This window comes from Cynocephalus volans, chromosome X (genome assembly GCF_027409185.1).
Source record: "Cynocephalus volans isolate mCynVol1 chromosome X, mCynVol1.pri, whole genome shotgun sequence".
Taxonomy (NCBI): Eukaryota; Metazoa; Chordata; class Mammalia; order Dermoptera; family Cynocephalidae; genus Cynocephalus; species Cynocephalus volans.
The window spans coordinates 9,250,422-9,263,639 of NC_084478.1; the positions used below are offsets into that span (position 1 = coordinate 9,250,422).

General features: G+C 44.0%; 2 protein-coding genes across 2 annotated transcripts in view; both read right to left on the minus strand.

Annotated features, from left to right (window-relative positions):
• LOC134367009 (protein Shroom2-like) overlaps window positions 1–10,705 on the minus strand; it is a 75,083-nt gene extending 64,378 nt beyond the window's left edge. The window contains exon 1 of the mRNA XM_063083659.1: window positions 10,561–10,705. Coding sequence (XP_062939729.1) covers window positions 10,561–10,705 — 145 coding nt within the window. The remainder of the gene's footprint in view (window positions 1–10,560) is intronic.
• Window positions 1–13,218, minus strand: part of LOC134367146 (G-protein coupled receptor 143-like) — a 389,602-nt gene that overhangs the window by 315,769 nt on the left and 60,615 nt on the right. The window lies entirely within an intron of this gene.

Below are 13,218 nucleotides of genomic sequence, written 5' to 3' on the forward strand. Positions count from 1 at the left end.
CCTTCCTCACCACGCCGCTTTCAGCCTTTGCCCTAGCATCGTCTTCACAGTGGGCCCTTCCTCACCAATCTTCCAAAGACGGCACTTCCCAGGCCATCACTCCCCGCTCCCTCCTGGCTTTACTTAGTCACCATCTGCAATGTCTTACTTGTTTCCTTCCTTCCTTCTTTCCTTCTTGCTGGTCTTCCTCTCCTTACCTGTTTTGTTTACCACCATGCCGTGGCCCTTCCAGCACTGCTTGGTCACAGGAGGCACAAGCAAGTGAATGAGCAAACAGACGGTACTATCTAGGTGCAGTGATGGCTCCGGATTTCCTCTGGCCACACAGAATTGCTTCCTGACTCCCAATCTGTGCCACCTTCCTGGTAAGGTGCAGCTTCTACCCTTTTCCCACCTGCTTCTTTCGGGACAGAATGTGGCAAGACTCTTCCCATCACATTTCCCTCCTTCCTGTCTACGTTTGTCCCGAGACCTTACTGGGAACTAGGGTTTTTACAGAGGTAATCAAATTAAAGTGAGGTCATTAAGGTGAGCCCCAAACAATGTGACTTGTGTCCTTCTACGAAGAGAATGTATGTACAGAGGGAAGACATTTGTGGAGCATCTACTATGTACAAAACACTCTCCTGGGTGCTGGGAAGGGTCCAGAGTAATAGTTCACAGACCCCCATCGCCTCAAGGAAGATCCATCTGGCCTCTGAGCGGAAAGGTGGGAGCCTGGATGGGACAGGTGCAGTGGAGGCACAGGGCCAATGCCCGCGAGGCAGTGAGGATGTCACGGTAGCCCGCGGGACGTCCCATGAAGGAGCCGAACGGCTCGCTCCAGGCTGAAATCAGAAAGCTCTACCAGGGCCAGAACCTTCCTGGCAGATGCCACCTTTATAACAATCATTCTTTATGGCCAGATAATCCTGAATACATCACTCTGAAGGGAAAATTGAACTGGCACCTTGGTAAGAATGTGAGAGTGGGGCTGAGTGACTTTAACTGACTTTGAGAATTCCTTTTGAGATGACTTCAGGAACTGCCGGTTGGGGGCGGGCTGCTGGAACATGTGGGCTGGCAGGAAGCATTTAAATGTGCAAGGTAATTGCATCTGTTGTTACAGAGAGGAATTCAGTGAGTGGAAGAGATGGCACGACACAGCCTCTGCTGGCACAGAATCTGCCACCCAGAGACACTGGGCAACTGAGCCCACCAGTCTCCAGTACAGTGCATTTGGGAGAACACTGTTTGGAAGGGAACGACAATTAATTAATGAGTTAAAATTGTGGTCTCCCTCTGACGTCCCAGGGATGGGCCAGAGATGGGGAGCTCAGACTCTGTCTCTAAAGGTGAGGGATTCATTGGTGCATGCAAAGCCACATTAGAGTAGTCACTTTGTCCTCAACTCAGAGAGGTCCATGCACAAGAGAGATGAAGAAACTCCTCTTTCCCAGAGCTGAGGGGCAGAGAATTGCCTGTAGGTGCAACAGTGGCACCGAAAACCAGTGAAGGCACCTGCACCCCATATTTCCACACATATACACAGGTGTGTCAGTATGTGTGTGTGTGTGTGTGTGCACATGCACACGCATGCATTGAGGAAGAAAGATCCATTACCAAGGGTAAATGATATAGAACAATATGTATTTTATAATTTGTGTAAATATGAAAGGATACACATGTTTTCTTACCATACATGTGAATATGCATGGAACGTTCTGGAAGGACAGCACTGAAGGCAGTTTCTGGGAGTGGGGTCTGGGATGGGAGGGCAATGCCCTGTTCACAGTATGTCATTGGGCACTATTTATGTACCACACACACACATGGTTTCCAATAAAGAAAGAGAGACACAGAGACAGACAGACAGACTGAGAGAGACAGAGCAAGGGGAGGTGTCCTGGCAAAGAAAACTGTTCAAAATACTTTGCTAAGTATAAACTTCAGTTGCAGAAGAGTTTGTATAGGAAAGTCCATTTCTGTAAAAGTTAATTATATATTTTATATAATACATGTTCATATATATATTAGAAAATAAATATAAAATTATAAAAATATGTGCATATATATCATACAAGCTATGAAACATGTTTGCTTATGATAGAGAATGGGTGGAGGAAATGGTAAAAGTTCTTACCTCTGGGAAGGGGGGCTGGGTTGGATACTAGTGGGTGAACTTGTTCCTTTTCTCAGGCGGCCTCTGTTGGATCAAGGGATGCCCTCCACTGTGGAGGTGGGGACGGGGCTAGGAAAGAAAAGGCTGTCAGAGAAGCTGTTCAATATTTGTAGAATGAAAAATCAAACAGACGGAAATCAGAGGGCTATTTTTTTACAAGTGTAGTTCTAAGTGTATTATTAATGGTTGCATACATATTTTTATCCTCAGTATCTGTATTCACTTTTTCTCTGTTCTCTTTTAACTCAACTTGCCTTAAAATATCTTGAGCACAATGTGCTATCACTTCACATCCATAAGGATCATTAAAAACAACAACAAAACCAGAAAATAACAAGTACTGCTGAGCACCTGAAGAAACTGGAACCCTGTGCATTGCTGGCAGGAATGTAAAAAACGGTGCAGCCGCTGTGAAAAATATGTGGATTTCTGAAAAAATTAGACATAGAATTACCATATGATCCAGCAATTCCACTTCTGGGTCTATGTCCAAAAGAAGTGAAAGCAGGAACTCAAAAATATATTCACACGCCCATGTTCATGATGGCACTATTCACAGCAGCCAAGAGGTGGGACCAGTGTCCATCCATGGATGAATCATAAGCGAAACATGGTGTATACAGACAGTGGAATATCACCCCTACTTACAGGCTTAATAAGGAAGGAGGGGAATTCTGACACACACTACAACATGGATGACCCTCAATGACATCATACTAAGTGAAATAAGCCAGACACACAGGACAAACAGTGTCTGATACCACTTATGGGAAGTACGTAGAGGAGTCAAACTCAGAGACAGGAAGTAGAATTAGGGGTATCAGGGTCTGGGAGCGGGGGAGTGAGGACAGAGTTAAGGTCGGCAGTGTTTAATGGGGACAGTTCCAGTTGGGGAAAATTAAAAAGTTCTGGAGGTGGATGGAGGTGATTGTGGCACATAATGTCAATGTCCTCAATGCCACTGAACTGTACATTCAAAATGGTTCAAATGGTAAACTTTGTTATGTACACTATACCCCAATTTAAAACAACACAGCAAAGAAGGACTAAGGCTCCACTAACCAGTGATGTGGTCTCCAAGTGAGCCACGAGTCGCGGGGAGGACAGCCAGCTCGCTGGGTGGCAGGTCTGGGGTGGACACAGCTCCTCTCAGACGTCCATCCCAGCCCTTTGTCACTGAATTCTGAGCCACACTTTGGGCCACTTGTCACGGCATTCCACCAGCCACTGTTCCCGCCTTCTAAATTCCCAGTTGCTAGGCACGGCCACCATGGCAGTGCCCGTTCTTCATTGGGCCACAGCCCTGTATTCGGTGTCTTTTCTTGGTCATGTCTCTTCTTTGTCTCTCTGTTAGCCTTGGGGGTCAGAGTATGTTTACCAGTGGACCATCATAGTCCATCTCAGGTCTCTCTTGTCCCTCCCAAATTGTATTTAATTCATAACACAGGGAGGTAATGACATGTTTTAAAGCAATAGCTGTGTATGAATGCAGGTGTCAGCAGAGGTGGCACCGACCTGGGTGAGATGTAATTGTGAAAGGCCATCGACAACTAACACTTTAGGAAAGACATGGTTAATTAATGGGAAATGACCTCCCAGTTGAGTCATGGGCTTATTGGGACATAGTACACATGGTGAAATGGTGACTGGGCATAGATTCAGATGGGGCTTCTGTAATAAGTAATGAGATGGCCAAAAGGGCCAATGATGTCAGCAAGCCAGTGCGGAAGGCTAGATGCCATGTGGAAGTCAAAACTCCACTTTGCCTCCGGTTCTCCCATGACAAGGAATTTCTCCTAAGCAAATGAGCAGAGATTGTGCAAAGATTTGAGTGCAAAGCACACCCAATGAACTTTACAACTGGGACTAAAAAGAAAACTATTAAAACTTCATGAAGAGAAGACATTCTTTTTTTAAAATAATTTAATTTAATTTAATTTAATTTTTTAAATTTTATTGTGTCGATATACATTGTGGCTTGTTATTGTTGCCCATCACCAAAACCTCCCTCCCTCCTCCCTCTCCTCCTTCCTCCCAAACAATGTCCTTTCTGTTTGCTTGTCGTATCAACTTCAAGTAATTGTGGTTGTTATATCTTCTTCCCCCCCACCTGGTTTTTGTGTGTGTGTGCGTGAATTTATATATTAATTTTTAGCTCCCACCAATAAGTGAGAACATTTGGTATTTCTCTTTCTGTGCCTGACTTGTTTCACTTAATATAATTCTATCAAGGTCCATCCATGTTGTTGCAAATGGCAGTATTTCATTCGTTTTTATAGCTGAGTAGTATTCCATTGTGTAGATGTACCACATTTTCCGTATCCACTCATCCGATGATGGACATTTGGGCTGGTTCCAAATTTTGGGTAATGTAAAGAGTGCTGCGATGTACATTGGGGAACAGGTATACCTTCAACTTGATGATTTCCATTCCTCTGGGTATATTCCCAGCAGTGGGATACCTGGGTTGTATGGTAGATCTATCTGCAATTGTTTGAGGAACTTCCATACCATTTTCCATAGAGGCTGCACCCTTTTGCAGTCCCACCAACAACGTATGAGAGTTCCTTTTTCTCCGCAACCTCGCCAGCATTTATCGTTCAGAGTCTTTTGGATTTTAGCCATCCTAACTGGAGAGAGATGGTATCTCAGTGTGGTTTTGATTTGCATTTCCTGGATGCTGAGTGATGTTGAGCATTTTTTCATATGTCTGTTGGCCATTTGTATATCTTCCTTAGAGAAATGCCTACTTAGCTCTTTTTCCCATTTTTTAATTGGGTTGCTTGCTTTTTCTTGTAAAGTTGCTTGTGTTCCTTATATATTCTGGATATTAATCCTTTGTCAGACGTATATTTTGCAATATTTTGGTTTTCTTTTAACTCTGTTAATTGTTTCTTTTGCTGTGCTGAAGCTTTTTAGTTTGATATAATCCCATTTGTTTATTTTTCCTTTGGTTGCCCGTGCTTTTGGGGTCGTATTCATGAAGTCTGTGTGCAGTCCTATTTCCTGAAGTGTTTCTCCTATGTTTTCCTGAAGAAGTTTTATTGTTTCAGGGTGTATATTTAAATCCTTAATCCATTTTGAGTTGATTTTTGTATATAGTGAGAGGTATGGGTCTAGTTTCATTCTCCTGCATATGGATATCCAGTTATCCCAGCACCATTTGCTGAAGAGGCAGTCCCTTCCCCAGTGAATAGGCTTGGTGACTTTGGCAAAGATCAGATGACAGTAAGTGTGTGGGTTGATTTCTGGATTCTCTATTCTATTCCATTGGTCAGTGTGTCTGTTTTTATGCCAGTACCATACTGTTTTGGTTATTATAGCTTTGTAGTATAGCTTAAAGTCGGATAGTGTCATGCCTCCAGCTTCATTTTTTTTGCTCAGCATTGCTTTGGCTATGTGTGGTCTTTTATTGTTCCATATAAATGTCTGGATAGTTCTTACCATTTCTGAGAAAAATGTCTTTGGAATTTTAGTGGGGATTGCATTGAATTTGTGTATCACTTTGGGTAGTATGGACATTTTCACTATGTTGATTCTTCCAATCCAAGAGCATGGGATATCTTTCCATCTTTTGTATCCTCTCTAATTTCTCTCAGCAGTGGTTTGTAGTTCTCATTATAGAGATTTTTCACCTCCTTGGTTAACTCAACTCCTAAGTATTTTATTTTTTTGGTGGCTATTGTAAATGGGCAGGCTTTCTTGATTTCTCGTTCTGCATGTTCACTATTGGAGAAAAGAAATGCTACTGATTTTTGTGTGTTGATTTTGTATCCTGCTACTGTGCTGAAATCATTTATCAATTCCAAGAGTTTTTTTGGAGAGGCTTTAGGCTGTTCGATATATAGGATCATGTCATCTGCAAACAGGGACAGTTTGATTTCATCTTTTCCAATCTAGGTGCTCTTTATTTCCTTCTCTTCTCTGATTGCTCTGACAAGTACTTCCAGCACTATGTAGAATAAGAGTGGTGAGATTGGGCATCCTTGTCTAGTTCCTGTTCTTAAAGGAAAAGCTTTCAGCTTTTCCCCATTTTGGATGGTATTGGCAGTGGCTTTGTCATATATGGCTTTAATTATGTTGAGATACTTTCTCTCTATACCTAACTTATAGAGGGTCTTTGTCATGAATGAGTGCTGAACTTTATCAAACGCTTTTTCAGCATCTATAGAGATGATCATATGGTTCTTCTGTTTGACTTTATTGATATGGTGTATCACATTTATTGATTTGCGTATGTTGAAACAACCTTGCATCACTGGGAGGAATCACACTTGATCGTGTTGAATACTTTTACGTATGTGTTGCTGTATTCTCTTTGGCAGTATTTTAGTGAAGTCTTTTGCATCTATATTTATGAAGGATATCGGCCTGTAGTTTTCTTTTTTGGTTATATCTTTACCTGTTTTTGGTATCAGGATGATGTTTGCTTCATAGAATGAGTTTGGGAGATTTGAGTCTCTTTCAATCTTTTGGAATAGTTTGAAAATGATTGGTGCCAATTCCTCTTTGAATGTTTGGTAAAATTCTGCTGTGAATCCATCTGGTCCTGGGCTTTTCTTTGTTGGGAGCCTTCTGATAACAGCTTCAATCTCCTTTATTGTTATTGGTCTATTCAAATTTTCTATGTCTTCATGGTTCAGTTTTGGGAGCTTGTGTGTGTCCAGAAATTTATCCATTTCCTCCAGATTTTCAAATTTGTTGGCGCATAGTTGTTTATAGTAGTCTTGAATGATTCCTTGTATTTCAGATGAATCAGTTGTAATATCGCCTTTTTCATTTCTAATTTTTGTTATTTGAGGCTTCTCTCTTCTTTTTTTTTTTTGTTAGCCGTGCTAATGGTTTGTCAATTTTATTTATCTTTTCAAAAAACCAACTTTTTGATTCACTGACCTTTTGTATTGTTTTTTGGGTTTCAATTTCATTAAATTCTGCTCTGATCTTAAAGATTTCTTTCCGTCTGCTAACTTCAGGTTTGGATTGTTCTTGTTTTTATAATTCCTTAAGGTGAAGAGTTAGGTTGTTCACTTGCCATCTTTCCGTTCTTCTGAGGTGAGCATTTAATGCAATAAATTTCCCCCTTAATACTGCTTTTGCAGTATCCCACAGGTTTTGGTATGATGTATATTATTTTCATTAGTTTCAAAACATTTTTTGATTTCCTGCTTGATTTCTTCTTGGACCCATATGTCATTAAGTAGACTGCTGTTTAATTTCCATGTGTTTGTATAGTTTCCAGAGTTTCGTTTGTTATTAATTTCTAGTTTTAATCCATTGTGGTCTGAGAAAATTCATGGGATAATTCCAATTGTTTTGAATTTATTGAGACTTGATTTGTGACCTAATATGTGATCTATCCTGTAGATGATCCATGTGCTGATGAGAAGAATGAATATTCTGAGGTTGTTGGATGGAATGTTCTGTAGGTATCTGCCAATTCCAATTGGTGTAGAGTATTGTTTAGATCTTGTGTTTCTCTACTGATTCTTTGCCTACATGATCTGTCTAATATTGAGAAGACATTCTATAAACCACTCTCTCTGCTGAGTTGTCTGTAGTTGTTCTGAGGATCATAATACATGTGTTCCACAGCCTACTTAGAATTAATATTTTGTCACTTCAAGGTGAATATACACACTGGAAGTTCCACGAGGCATGTCCCTTTCCTTCTGCCCTCTAGGTCATGGCTATCTTACCCATTGACATCTACACCACCTTCTACTTCTTAAATATCATTTTGGGTTCTTTTTCACTTAAATTTAGAAAGTTGTTGCTGAAGAAAAATACTTTTCTTATACACAGGATACTGTTGAGTATACTATAACGCAAATGTACTTCACAGGGCCTCCAAACGCTTTAATCTCAGATTTAGCCTAACTTTTGGGATTACATATAGAACTGTTAACCTTGCAAAAGACAGGAAACTTTCCCCAGGCTAAAGTCTCTGTTGTAAGATATAGAACTGTAGCACAGCAAGGTTGCTGGCTCAGGCTTGGTGTTGTCAGCACCACGCTCACCAGCCATCCCTATATGGGATCCGAACCCGTGGCCTTGGTGTTACCAGCACTGCACTCTCCTGAGTGAGCCACGGGCTGGCCCAAGGTTGCTGGCTCAGGGACAGACAAATACTTGATTGATATGTAAAAATGCTGGGGAAATTGCTGTAGGGAAAAACAGTGTTTGCTAAGATCAAGCTTTTGTTTGCAGATGGACTTAACCTTTTGTAAATTGCATTATGGAATAATGTCACTTTGCTTATTTCAATGATGTTACTAGTTTTCCATTTGTTAGCCATAATTCTGCTGATATCCTTATTTTTATAATGGTTAAATGAACTGAATTTTCTTGTAAAACTTCCTTGTCTTTACAATAAAAGGGAGACGCTAACGTTGGAGGTGGCTGCCACACTCGGTTTCACTCCTCCTGATGGGGAATTACCTAAGTGCAGTCTGTCTGGGCCTCAATGCATCCTTAGTGCTTGAGTATTTGCGTAATTCTTTTTCTTAGTAACCGTTACACAGAAAAAAGAGGTGTAACAGGATACCAAGAAGTTGACATCTGTTATGGACTGAACGCTTGTGTCCCGCACCCCCAACCCCCATGTTGAAATGACCCCCCGGAGTGATAGTGTGTGGGGGTTGGGTCTTTGGAGGGTGATTGGGTCCTGAGGGCACAGCCCTCATGCATGGGATCAGTGCCCTCTTCAGAGGCCAGAGAGCTAGTTTGCTCTCTTTGTGACAGGTGAGGAAGCAATGAGAAGTCAGCAATAGGAAGAGTCCTCACCAGAACACAACCGTGGTGGTGCCATGACATCAGACTTCCATCCTCCAAAACTGTGAGAAGCACATGTCTGCTGTTTGAGCCACTCAGTCTGTTTGAGCCACTTATTCCGCTCTCTATGATACTATCTATAATGCCTCACTCTGGTTCCCTCTCTATGATATTATCGAAAAATGCTCCTCTATGATTCCTCTGTCTGTGATATTATGTGTAATGCTCCTCTATGAATCCTCTCTCTATGTATTATCTGTAATGCTCCTGTATGATTCTTCTCTTCATGATATTATATGAAATGCCTCTCTATGAATCCTCTGTATGATATTACATATAATGCTCCTCTGTGATTCTTCTCTCTATGATAGTATGTGTAATGCCCCTCAATGATTCCACTCTCTATGATACTATCTATAATATCTGGCTATGATTCCGTTCTCTATGATACTATCTATAATGCTCCGCTATGATTCCTCTATGATATTATCTATAATGCACCTCTATGAATCCTCTCTCTATGATATTATATATAATGCTCCTCTGTGATTCTTCTCTCTATGACACTATATGTAATGCCCCTCTATGATTCCAGTCTCTATGATGTTATCTATAATGCGCCTGTATGATTCCATTCTCTATGATATTATCTATAATGCTCCTCTATGATTCCTGTCTAGGATATTTTCTTTAATGTTCCTCTATGATTTTTCTATGATATTATGTGTAATTCTCCTCTATGATTTCACTCTCTATATTAAGTATAATGCCCCTCTTTGATTCCACTCTCTATATTATCTGTAATGCCTCTCTCTGATGTTATCTATAATGCCCCTCTATGATTCGGCTCTCTATGATATTATCTGTCATGCCCCTCTATGGTTCCTCTTTCTATGATGCTATCTATAATGTCCCTCTCTAATTCCACTCTCTATGATATTATCTATACTGCCCCTCTATGATTCTGGTCTCTATCATATTATCTGTAATGCCCCTCTATGATTGCTGTCCCTATGATATTTCCTATAATGCTCGTCTGTAGGTTTTCTCTCTCTAATATTATGTGTAATGCCCCTCTGATTCCTCTGTCTATGATATTATGTGCAAGGCCCCTCTATGATTTCGCTCTCTATGACATTATCTATAATTCTCCTTTATGATTCTTCTCTATATGATACTATGTATAATGCCCCTCCATGATTCCTCTCTCTATCATATTATCTATAATGCCCCTCTGTGATTCCGCTCTCTGTGATATTAGCTAATAATGCCCCGCTATGATTCTACTCTGTATGATACAATCTATAAAGCCCCTCTATGATTCCTCTCTATATATTATCTAAAACGCTCCTCTATGATTCTTGTCTCTATGATATTATCTATAATGCCCCACTCTGATTACTCTCTATATAATACTATCTAATAATGCTCCTCTATGTCTCATCTACGATTTTATCTATAATGCTCCTCTATGATTCTTGTCTCTATGATATTATGTGTCATGCCCGTCTATGATTCGGCTGTCTATGATATTATCTGTAATGCCCCTCTATGATTCAGCTCTCTATGATATTATCTATGATGCTTCTCTATGATACACCTCATGCTGGGTGAAGGCCCAGGGTTACCGGCTTCGTGCGGGGTGAGGCTGTGCTGCCTGTGGGGGTCCTGCTCCGTGTGGGGTGAGTTCACACGGACGAGGGAGGTGGGCGGTGGGACATGCTCCTGCAGGGTGAGGGCGTGTATCCCTCGAGGGGGACCAGCTCCGTGCATGGTGAGGGAGCAGGTTTGGCCAGGGTACCGGCTCGGTTCACCTTGAGGGCTCCAGACTTTATCTGTCCAGGTGACAGTGTGCGACCTGTGGTGGGGAGCTGCTCAGTGCCGGGTGAGTGAGTGCAGGTCACGGGAGTTCCTGCTCTGTGGGGGAAGGGCGCAAGAACAATCTTCTTGGGGTGAGGTGTGGGGCCTGCATGGGAACACGCTCCATGCGGGTGAGGGCATGCGACCATCGGGGGACCTGCTTTGTGCATCGTGAGGTCTCCAGACCTTATCGGTGTCTGGGTGAGGGCTTGTGGCCCACGGAGGTGTAGTGCTCCTTACGGAGTGAGGGCAGGAGGCCCTCGGGGAAGGATCTGCTCCTGCGTGGTGAGGGCGTGCGGTTCACGGGGGTGACGTGGTCCGTACGGAGTGAGGGCATGCGTCCCGAGGGGGTGGGACATGCTCTGTTTGGGAAGAGGACCGACGGCCCGCACGGAGTGTCCTGCATCGTATTGGGTGAGGGCACACGGACTGCCCGGGGTGACCTGGTCCGTGCTCAGTTAGGGCTCCAACCTTATCCATGTGCTGGTGAGGGCGCGCAGCCCACGTGGTGGACCTCCGCCTGGCAGAGTTAGGTCGCTAGACCTTATAGTGTCCGGGTGACTGTGCACGGCCCCTGGGCGGGAAGACCTACCCCTGTGGGCTGAGAGCATGCGACCCTCGTGAGGACATGCGACCCTCGTGAGGACATGCACCATCTGTGCAGGGTGAGGGCAAGCGGCCTGTAGTGGGACCTGCTCAGTGTGGTTTGTGGGCTCCAGGCTTTATCGGTTTCCAGGTGAGGCACGGCCCGCGGGAGGGACCCAGTCAATGCAGGATGAGGGCTCGAGTCCCACGAGGAGTGGGGGGACTTGCTATTGCTGAGTGAGGGCACGCCATCGGCGAGGTGGGGACCTGCTGCTGCATGCGGAGTGAGGGCTCCAAAGTGTATCGGTGTCCAGGTGAGGGTGCGTGTCCCGCTTGGGGGCCCTCTATGATTCCTTTCTTTATGACATTATCTACGATGTCTGTCTGATTGCCCTCTGTATGTTACCTATACTGTCCCTCTATGATCCCCCTCTCCACGTCATTATCTGTGATGTCCCTCTCCGATACCCTCTCTGTGATGCTCTAACCCATAATGTCCCATCAGGTCACCCCTCTCTATGATATTACCTACCACGTCCCTGAACGAAACCCTTCTGTATGATCCTACTATGATGTCCCGCTATGATACCCCTCTCTATGATGCTATTATCTATAATGCCCCTCTATGATTCCTCTCTCTCTCTCTCTGATACTATCTAGGATGCCCCTCTATGATACCCCACTCCATGATGCTATTATCTACGATTTTCCTCTGATTCCCCTCTTCATGACATTATGTATGATGTCCCTCTATGCCACCCCTCTCTATGATGCTATTATCTATGATGCACCTCTATGATTCCGCTCTCTATGATGCTATCTATACTGCCCCTCTATGATTCGGCTGTCTATGATACTATCTAAAATGCCCCTCTATGATACCCTCTCTATGATATTATTTAATTATGCCCCTCTATGATTCCTCTCTCTCTCTTATTGTGTATAATGCCTCATTTGATATTATCTGTAATGCCCCTCTATGGTTCCTCTTTCTATGAAAGTATCTATAATGCCCCTCTCTAATTCCACTCTCTATGATATTATCTATAATTCCCGTCTACGATTCCTCTCTGTATGATACTATCCCTAATGCCCGGCTACGATCTCGCTCACTGATATTATCTATACTCCCCCTCTATGATTCTTGTCTCTATGATATTATCTCTAATGCCCTTCTATGATTCGGCTCTCTATGATATTATCTATGATGAGTCTCTATGATGAGTCTCTATGATACACCTCATGCGCGGTGAGGTCCAGGGTGATAGGCTTCTTGTGGGGTGAGGCCGCGGTGTCCGTGGGGGTCCTGTTCTGTGTGAGGTGAGTTCACGTGGATGAGGGGGTGGGCGGCGGGACATGCTCCTGCAGGGTAAGAGTGTGCGGCCCTCGAAGGGGACCAGATCCAGGCGTGGTGAGGGCGCAGGTCCGGCCACGGTACCTGCTCGGTGCACCTTGAGGGCTCCAGAGTTTATCAGTCCGGGTGACAGCGTGCGACCCATGGAGGGGATCTGCTCAGTGTGGGGTGAGTGCGTGCAGGTCACGGGAGTTCCTGCTCTGTGGGGGGACGGGCTCAAGACCTATCTTCTCGGGGTGAAGCATGCGGCCTGCGTGGGAACCCGCTCCATGCGGCGTGAGGGCAGGCGACCATCGAGGGGACCTGCTTTGTGCGCATTGAGGGCTCCAGACATCGGTGTAAACGTGAGGGCTGTGGCCCGTGGAGGGGACTCGCTCCGTGCGGGCTGAGTGTGCGGGTCCCCCTGGGGTGGGACATGCTCCGTTTGGGAAGAGGAGCGGCTGCCGCGGGGTGTCCTACTCTGTGCGTGGTGAGGTCTCCAGACCTT